Below are 10,242 nucleotides of genomic sequence, written 5' to 3'. Positions count from 1 at the left end.
CATTTTGACAACAATATAAACCACTGATTATGGAGATCTTAAAGCCAAGTATCTCGTCTCAGCATTGATAATGAAAATTTTCCTCCAAACCACCTATACTTTTAAACCTATTTTTAGGTGAGCTTTTATGGTGACATTCAAGTAAAACTGACATTTTTTTAAAGTAAGTTTTAATTTCAATATTTCGAATTCGAATTCGAACCTTTCATTAGTTTAATGTAATAATCCTAAAAATAATAAGATGATTAATTTTACTTGCTCATTCACTATGAATGTCTCGAGCCCTAAAATACTTGGTCGTTTGTATCGACTTATTTTTTTTTCAAAGTTAAAAGACTAGGTTGAGAAGAAAAGAAAATTTGTTATAAAAAAGAAATTAAAAATCAAGAAAAAATTATTGTCAAAAAGTAAGAATTGAAGTTATACATATATTTAAAAGTGTTTTAAGAGCACTTGGTTTAAATTTGATTACAATAGACCTAAATGAAGAAATAAGAAAATCAAAGACCAAATTACAAAGTTACTTAAAATTGTATGATTTTTAAAAACATTTTTGCAAAATTTTAATTTTAGAAATATATTATGAATTTCTAAAAACAAAAATATTAGATAAATATCAAAATAATATTTAAAAGACCAAATGGGATATTATCAAGTAATTTTAATGTACGACAGCATTTTTAACAAAAGGATCTTATACTCATTTTAGACAAAGATATATATCTAATTTATAGATTTTAAAAATTCGGTACCAAAAAGAACATTTTAAAATAATTAAATAACCATTTTTTAACTGTACCTCCTTTCTTATCAGCTCATTACCATATGTATATATCATGTTTTTCTTGTTTATTTATCAGACGTTACACAGTGTCAGCTCTTCCTTTTCCGGTTTAAAAACCCACAACTGGAGAGCTTTCAAAACTTGAAAACTTCATTTCATCTGTTTTCTCCATTTTTGGTCACCCTGTTTTGTAAGGAGCAAAGCTAGCAGACTTCGGCTATGGAAGATTGTAAAATGGAGGACTCTTCACATCAAAGAGAAATATCTCAACAACAAATGCCTGGAAGACACAAAGGTGGCCTCATTACAATGCCATTCATAATAGGTACTATGTGTTTGCTCAAGTGCTTGTATGAAGTTTTCCGGTGAATCCTTTTTGCTTCAGTTTTAGTTTTCAATCTTTTTTTCTTCTGGGTTTTACCATCCTTTTCTGCTTAGTGCAAAAAGCTTGGTACCCACATCAAATAGTTTTTTTGAACAAACACATCAAATAGTTAGAAGTCTTTTCAGGGCGATTTCGAAACACCTAAATGTTGAGATTTTCCACTTTCTGAAACGTAGCCAATGAATCATTTGAGAAGGTGGCAGGCTATGGGCTGGTTCCCAACATGATACTGTACCTGATCAAAGATTATCACTTGGGAGTTGCTAAAGGCACCAATATCCTCTTCTTCTGGCAAGCTGCTACCAATTTCACACCTATTGTGGGTGCTTTCGTCGCTGATTCACATCTGGGTCGTTTCCTAACCATTGGCTTCGGCTCCATTTGTAGTCTCCTGGTAACACCCCCCAATCTTTTTCTGATGTCGAGTTATAGATGGATGGTCTTATAGTTTTGTTCTAAATGGTCATTGTTTTCCATGTGTAGTGTAGTCGGAAGAGCAGCTTCAAAGTGAAACTAATCAATAATTATAATATGTTGAAGAAGTACTAAAACAATAATATTAATTAATAAGAAGATAATGGCCGGCTTTAGCTTAAGGAAGAATGTCCCTTGGGATCCTGTTTTATTTTATTCCGTTTGCTAAGTTTGCGACTGTCACCAAGGGTTTGCCCCGGCAGCCCACGTGAATATAGAAAACATCTGATTTTTTGGGGGAGGGGGATAATGGCATTCGTGCCGAATAAAGGAGTGAGGACCGTCTCTATCTATACTTATTTAGTTTAACGTTCATTCATATTTAGTGTAAGCATCTGCCACTCGAGCTAAAAACACTTGGGTAGTTGAGGTGGGTGGAGTTTGCTGCTTATTGCCTATTGGGTCTAGAGTCTAGACTCCACTAAAATAGTGCCCTTTCTTGAACCAATGACTCCTCCTCCTCCTCCTCCTCCCTCCTCCTCCTCCTCCTACTTCTCCTTCTCCTCCTTCTCCTCCTTCTTCTCCTCCTTCTCCTTCTCCTTCTCCTTCTTCTCCTTCTCCTTCTCCTTCTCCTTCTTCTGCTTCTTCTCCTTCTCCTCCTTCTTCTCCTTCTTCTCCTTCTTCTGCTCCTTCTTCTCCTTCTTCTTCTCCTTCTCCTCCTCCTCCTCCTCCTCCTCCTCCTCCTCCTCCTCCTTCTTCTTCTTCTGTAACATAGTGTCATTGAATCAATTCTTTTTCTTTCAAACAATAAGACCAAAAATAATATAATTTATTTCTTCTTCTCCTCCTCCTCCTCCTTCTTCTTCTTCTGTAACATAGTGTCATTGAATCAATTCTTTTTCTTTCAAACAATAAGACCAAAAATAATATAATTTATTTTTAAAACGTAAATTAAAAACACAAAATGATTTTTAACTCACAAATATTATTACGAAATTAAACTGTAGGTGCAAATATTTTTCTAACATTAGCTACAGTTAGTTTACATATAACACACACACACACTCTACTACTACACTTTTTTACTCGACTTATAATTCTCATAATTCACTTATACACAATTAAGATATACAAACCATATATACACACACACACACACACTAATAACTAACATGATAAAATTTCTAGTTTTTACTAAAAAAATATGAAATATCAATACATAAATATATTTTTCATGTGATTTCTATATTAAATTATCATGAAATTTTCTACCACACCCGCCCCCCTCAGTCCATCCATGCTTACACTTTACAACTTTATTTTCTTACTCAACTTACAACTCTCTTAATTCACTTTAGACACAATAAATGTAAACATATTTTTAATGTGATTTCTACACCAATATGATGAGATTTATACTTTCTACTAAGTTTTAATGAAATGCCAACACACACATATATATGTTTTTTTTCAATTTGATTTCTGCACCAAATTATGATGATATTTCTATATCGATCCAAATCATCTTGTAGCTGTGTTACCAACTTAAAAGTTCAAATTTAGTTTAAATTCTAATTAAGAATTTGAGATAAATTTAAACAGTAATACTTTATGCTATCAAATTTTACTGAAACTTTTGATAGTTTGAATTTTTACACAAGTATCTATGTTGGTAGTGAAAAATGGCATGAATTTTAGAAAATCCAATGTTAAAGATCAGTTTGCTTCTTGCTAGCTTCACAATCGAAGCACAACGATTCCTTCACTTATGTTTTAAAAGAAAGCTGGGCATGGCCCCCTTTCTGCTTCTTTATTACCCATATATACAGACTCTGCATCGTATGATTCCTTTACCACTAAATCTGTAACAATATGTATATATACACACAGGGAGAGAGTAAAAAAAAAAACTACTAAGATGAAGGGATGCTAAGCATGATTTCTAGAACCTTTTGCTGAGTTTTATGTAGGCACAAAATGGTACGAGCCTAAATCAAAGCATATTTGTTTTAAGGACCAGAGAGTGTAATTAGCTAGGCACCTTAGTTGATATGTATTGTGACTTGGACCATAGGTGCTTACCAAAACGCTTCCAAGTGGACCTACTTGGTGCAACAGTTTTCCTTATAGACACCCTGACACCAGCTGAGCTCTGACTACACTTGTCAAACCAAAACAAATTGAGACGTTGTATTCTATCAGAACTGGACAGTTTCGTGCGATAGTTACTTTTTGATTATCTGACTCAATTATTAAGGTGGGCGAAGAAAAATCTGTATGCAGAGTGTTTTTCAACACTGGTACAGCCTGGTCTCCTGGTGCAATCACATCCTCGTTAAGGGGGGTGACCTACTTGGCTTAAGAATCATATGATTAGGTTCTCCCTTGGGGCCAAAACGAAATAGTGCTGGTTTGCTTTCTTAGTTCATTTGGCTAATGGTGTTGTTTGTGGTAATGAAGACTATGGTATTGATTACAATTTTCCATTTTATTCGTCTGGTCAAATATAGTATGATCTCAATTATTTCTCTTAAGAGGTTTAGACACTTATTTATAATTCCAACAAATAGATACATTCACATTTCCAATGCATTATAAATAGTTTCCCTTAATTTTAAACATATTGATCATATAAAATAACTAGCTTCAACCACTTGTTTGTCCCATTTTATTATGCATTTTCAAGAGAATAATCCTGACCTTGTACCGTATAGGGGATGACACTTTTATGGTTAACGGCCATGGTTCCACAATCAAAGCCTTCATCATGCGACATAATGACCCAAAGCTGCAGATCTCCAACGGCGGGTCAGATGACTCTAATGTTCTCCTCATTTGTTCTCATTGCCATTGGAGCTGGTGGTGTTAGACCATGCTCCTTGGCATTTGGTGCTGACCAATTGGACCGAAGAGATGATTCAAGAAACGACAGGGTCCTAGAGAGCTTCTTTGGCTGGTATTATGCTTCTGCAGCTATTTCTGTTCTAGTTGCATTGACAGGCATTGTTTACATTCAAGATCACCTTGGATATAGAGTAGGATTTGGAGTTCCAGCAATCTTAATGTTGATCTCCGTACTTGTGTTCTTCCTTGCTTCTCCCTTATACGTTAAGCAGATGGCAAGCAAGAGTTTGCTTACTGGCTTTGCACAAGTAATTGTCGTCGCTTATAGAAACCGAAATCTGACATTTCCACTTCCAAACTCAACTGGAAGTTACCACCACGAGAGAGATTCAAATATTATTGTACCAACTGACAAACTAAGGTACAAATCATTATTGCATTATCCTTCACTATTTTAATGTTGTGCTTCAATGTTTTTGATTAACCGGTTTTTATTGCGATGTTGATGTTCTGCTCTTAGATTTTTAAACAAAGCTTGCATCATCAAAAATCCAGAACAAGACATTGCCCTGGACGGCTCAGCCTCCAATCCATGGAGTCTGTGTACAGTGGAGCAAGTAGAAGAGCTGAAAGCACTTATTAAGGTCTTACCATTGTGGTCTACAGGGATTATAATGTCAATAAATTTAAGCCAAAATACATTTCCCGTGCTTCAAGCTAGCTCTATGGACAGACACCTCACAAAAAAGTTTCAGATTCCCGCTGGCTCGTACGGAATGTTCAACGTCATCTCCCTCGCGCTATGGGTTATTCTTTACGATCGTGCGATTCTCCCTCTGATATCAAAGATGAAGGGTAAACCAGTAAGGATTGGTGTCAAACTAAGGATGGGAATTGGACTATTTCTTACCTGCATTGCCATGGTAGTTTCTGCCATTGTCGAGAGCGCAAGACGAAGGGAAGCGATTCGGGACGGGTTTCAAAACAACCCTCAAGCAGTTGTGAAAATGTCTGCTATGTGGCTTGTGCCACAGTTTTGCTTGAATGGATTAGCTGAGGCTTTCACTGCAATAGGGCAGACAGAGTTGTTCTATTCTGAGTTGCCCAAGAGTATGTCGAGCATTGCTGCTGCCCTCTTCGGTCTCGGGTTGGCAGTGGCAAATTTGCTAGCTAGTGCTGTTGTGAGCATCATTGATGACATTACTTCAAAAGGCGGTCATGACAGCTGGGTCTCAACTAACATAAACAAAGCTCGCATCGACAACTACTACTGGGTTCTTGCCATATTGAGTTTCATCAATCTATTCTATTACTTCCTCTGTGCCTGGGCTTATGGACCGCCCGGTCAACAATCGAAAAAGGTTAATTCCTTGCCGGGAAGATGATCTGTCTAATATGGGCACCGAAGATGATTAGAGATGATCAATCGTTGTTAGTTTGACGAGTGTTTTGGAATCACCGTCGTAGTTCGAATTTGGCTACATATAAATTCAGTGTTGGTGCTTAGTAAGTAGGAAATATAGTTTTTGAAACCATACAGAAGAATCTTTTACCTGTGTGAATTTCTTCTCTGGACTCTTCCATATGCCATTCATCACCTTCTTTTACATCGTATTTATTTTATCAGTGTTTTTATCATTTCATTGCATTGTTCACTCTCCAAATGCGAGCAATTTTGTGATTTTGATCTTTCTTGTCTACAATATGCAATTAATCAGTTTAAATTCACATTCGCTTTCTAATCATAACAAGACAATGATGATCAGAGATGAATCTAAAGAGAAACAATCGTTCTTTTAAAAATTTTGAATTATTATATATTTTAGATATTTTATTTATACTTTTGGTTAAAAATCGGTTTCTACCTTCTAAAATTCTATAAATTTTATAAATTTGACGTGTGGATGATAATAGACAGAGACAAAGCGGTGGTCCTCACTATTTTCTTAGGAGCCAAACGCAAGCAAATATTATTAGTCCACGTTCTATTCTCCCTGTACTCATATGTACAATCACCATTTGATTTTTTTTTTTATCGAACGAACATCATTTGTCTGTATCTATATTTATATACTAATAACACAAAACATGCAGAACTCAACCCGAACCGTTTAATTTTATATATATAGTTGAACAAATTATTATAATTCTGAAAATTATAAAATTTGTTACCAAGTCTAAAATTATTAATAAATACATTTTAAAATATTTTAATAATTACTATTTTTATTAAAATTATATTATGCTACTATTAAATATATAAAATAATATTCCTTTAGATGTCAACAATGCTATTTTCGCCCAATGCAATATATTGTCCTTTATTGAAAATAAATACATTTTATTGACAAGGAAAACTGAAAGATGAAGAAAACATGTTTCGAAAAATGAAAAAGATAAAACAAACAAACGAATAAATTGATTTTATATTCTAAAATATATATTAGAAGTCTTCCAAATATTAGCATCTATTGATAACAAAAATAAAAATCCATTATTTCTTTATATTCTTAGACCAAGACTTTTTGCTTTTCTACCAAAGAGTAAATGAAATGAGACCAGAAGTGCACCACCTTTTTCCTTCAGGAACCACCAAAGCTAGTTCTATCTGGGACTCTATTCGGGTGAAAAGGCCTAAAGTTTCCTGGCAGAAATTAATTTGATTTCCCCTGCATATCCCTAAACACAGTTTGATAACCTGGATGACTTTTCTTGATAAACTCCCTACCAAGGAAAGGCTACATCGAATGGGGCTCATTAATGACTTATGTGTTTTTTGCAATGCTGAATTGGAAACTAGAGAGCATCTCTTTTTAAAATGTCCTACTGCTACTCTGCTGTGGGAAGCAGCTTATTCTCTTTTTGGACTGCAGTTTACTGTCTGTTCTTGGGATGTTTTTGTGGCGAGGGCTAGCGCTACATGGAGAGGAAAATCCCTGCTTACAATGGTCATGAAACTTCTCCTTAACGCTCTTGTTTACTTACTCGGGGAGGAACGGAACAAACGATTGTTCCAAGGTCGTTTAAGGTCTGTCAGTGACTTATTAAAGACTGTCAAAGAAATTGCAAGTTTTAATAGAGTAGATAGTGTGAATATTACTCTTTGCAATCATTGGGATATAGTTGATCATTGATTCTTTTTGTATGTATTGTTCTGTTTTTGAAACCTGATTGTATTTTGTAGCAATTTTGCTAATTGGATAATAAAATTCTGAATTATCCACAAAAAAAAATGAAAACATAAACAGAAATGTCCGAAAGAGAAGTTGTTGCTCGGTCCTTGTTTACCCTGTGATAAGCTTACGATGATTCAGCAACGTCATATCATAAATTCCCAAACTTCAACCCCTCTCTCCGGAAGACTGCTTAACGTCAAATGTTTCTATACATTTTAATAAATATGATGAACAAAACAAGTCTAAATATGATCGAAGTTAGGTTTAACAAAACAGATGCAAATATAACCAACCCCCGAGACTTATCATTATGTACATTATTCATCATCAAGAGATACTTGGAGGTCTAGTAAGAACGAGATGGAAAAACTGAAAAACATCACCGACCTCGCAACCGGCTCCACAAGGAGGAAGTGACACCTTGCGGGGGAGGAGGTGTGAGCAAGTCTAGCATAATTTACTTCTCCTTGGGGGTCAATGGAACATCTCTAACAAGGTCCAAAGCCATGATGTGCACATTAGTCTTTTGTCTGTGTTTCTTGTAAGCCCACACCCCTGCAGCAGCACCTGCAACAAGAAGCTGTCCCCAAAATCTTTCCGTTTGAGGTTAAATACAAAATACAGGTAAAAATTACAATAACACTGGAAGTCCTAAGATTTTACACTAACCGGTGATAGCCACAGAGCTGCTGTAGATCAAACTTCTGGGCATAAAGTACCGTCTCGCCATAATCCTCTTCAAGCTTTTTATAAATCTCTTTGTCACTCTTTCCAGCTAGAATCTCATCACGAATTAACTACAATAACAAAATAAAAGCCGGAATTTTATCTTTTCAAGGTTGCTATATGATAACCATAGACAAACAAATATGACACAGTATACTAAGAACTGAAGGAACAGAACAAGAATATCTTCGGAAAGAAAGCTAGCAAATGGTTGATTTTGCAATCAAAAGAGAGTTCACAGTTTTAATTATTCAAAGAGTAAGCAACACAAGATTTTCATGGAATGCAGAGAGTTCAGAATTTTAGAAATGTCGGAACATGTAGAAGTTCATTAACACACAGAACAAGAAATGATCCAATCGCATATATACAGATTAGAAGCACACAAAAATTATGATTAAGACAACAAGGCCTAAAATCAAGCCAGTAACTCACAAACTAATAGTTCAACTTAAGTAACAATGTCATCATGTTGACGAAAACGTGATCAGCCAGTTCCACCAACTTCTGGAAGGGAGTACTTTTATTTTATTTGATGAGATTATAACAGTTAAATTTTGTTAACAAACAGATTTCATCTTGCCGCTGAAGCAAATAACTTGGATTTTTACAAAACCATTTGAAAGAGAATAAAATAGTGTACCTTTCTGAGGAGGATTGCGATATCTGCTTGTGAATCTTCAATGGACTGACTCCCACATTCTGTACATCGCACGTTGTGGCTGATATTTCTTGCCCTGGCTTCCACAACTTGTTTTCCATTCTCAAAATAAATCACTGCAGTCTCAAACAAACTACCAAAATCACGCACAAAACGGAAACATCGGCAGCATTACAATTTGCTGGGCTTTCTTTTTCGTCAGTGAAGCATTTTATCGAACACTTCGCCTGAGGAAAATGAAGAATAAGATAGCATACCAGATCGACACCATTGTTCTTAAGCGTTTTCTTATAATCGAATGATCCAGTTTAAACCCAAAGTCAGAAACCCCTCAAAATAAATTACTTAAAAAAGGTCGATTAAGTATAAATATACAGACCTTGTTCAACTGAAGTTAATAGTTTCCTATTTCTAGAAATAAAATATATGTTTCTCGCTCACTTAGAATCGAGCACTTGGATTCCTTTGTCTTTGATATTTTCATCAATTAAATTTCTAAAGCTTTTTTCAGTATTGTTTTCCATTCTCTATTTATTTTCTGGGTCACCCAAACTAGACAACAAAAGCATATAGTATAGAAAGAAGAAGAAGAAGAAGAAGAAGAAGAAGTGAACATCAGGAAATACCTTATTGGATTGTAAACTCAGTGGCTGATGCTCAATTTTGGTGCTTGCGATTTGGATAAGAGGTTTGGCTTATCAAAGGGGTTTAAGCTGTGTCTTCGTCTTCGAACTTTTAACAATTCCTAAAATAAAATGATCTTTTATTAATTTTTTTAAAAATTATTTCCACACTTTTTATGTTGACGAAGTTAATATTATATTAAGATTATATTTTGATTTAAAATAACTATATGTACGAAATTAACTACATCTGCAGTATATTAATCTAAAATTTAGACCAAATTTCAAGTTTATTTCTCATAATTCATTGCCAGCCTCAGCAGCTCATGAGAATTAACAAAACATCAAAGTACTCAAGAACTCAAGAAAATGAGGTTCTATCATGGATTGAACTTACATTGAAATTCAAAAGTGCAAAATATTCGAAGTGAAAACCAGTGAGTAGTGTGTACCTATAAATAATGCTACATCGAAATTTCGAGCAGGAAAATGCACCAAGTATTCAACAAGGAGAAACAACAAATAATACATTGGGCTCTGGAGAGTGATCACCTGGTGAACATGTCTCATTCCATCGGTTCATCTATGACATCGTTTAGCGAAGTCGGTATCTTTGGATTTGTATCCCG

General features: G+C 34.9%; 1 protein-coding gene and 1 pseudogene across 1 annotated transcript; one reads left to right on the top strand and one right to left on the bottom strand.

The window, feature by feature from the left end:
• Window positions 1-950: 950 nt before the first annotated feature.
• Window positions 951-5,973, top strand: LOC120194046 (protein NRT1/ PTR FAMILY 1.2-like). Its single transcript, XM_039196448.1, has 4 exons — window positions 951-1,109; window positions 1,346-1,563; window positions 4,298-4,848; window positions 4,948-5,973. The coding sequence occupies exons 1-4, from the start codon at window positions 1,004-1,006 to the stop codon at window positions 5,810-5,812; spliced, it is 1,740 nt and encodes a 579-aa protein (XP_039052379.1). The 5' UTR covers window positions 951-1,003; the 3' UTR covers window positions 5,813-5,973.
• Window positions 5,974-7,893: 1,920 nt separating this feature from the next.
• On the bottom strand, window positions 7,894-9,143 carry LOC120194476 (annotated as a pseudogene).
• Between the last annotated feature and the right edge of the window lie 1,099 nt (window positions 9,144-10,242).

This window comes from Hibiscus syriacus, unplaced genomic scaffold (genome assembly GCF_006381635.1).
Source record: "Hibiscus syriacus cultivar Baekdansim isolate YM2019G1 unplaced genomic scaffold, ASM638163v2 tig00116997_pilon, whole genome shotgun sequence".
Lineage (NCBI taxonomy): Eukaryota > Viridiplantae > Streptophyta > Magnoliopsida > Malvales > Malvaceae > Hibiscus > Hibiscus syriacus.
Note: the sequence above shows the minus strand (reverse complement) of the source record. Positions and strands in the feature narration are given on the sequence as shown.

Coding starts and splice junctions, on each gene's coding strand:
- LOC120194046 (XM_039196448.1), top strand. CDS start 1,004: ATGGAAGATTGTAAAATGGAGGACTCTTCACATCAAAGAGAAATATCT. Junction 1,110..1,345: donor TACAATGCCATTCATAATAG/GTACTATGTGTT, acceptor TCTGAAACGTAG/CCAATGAATCATTTGAGAAG. Junction 1,564..4,297: donor GCTCCATTTGTAGTCTCCTG/GTAACACCCCCC, acceptor TGTACCGTATAG/GGGATGACACTTTTATGGTT.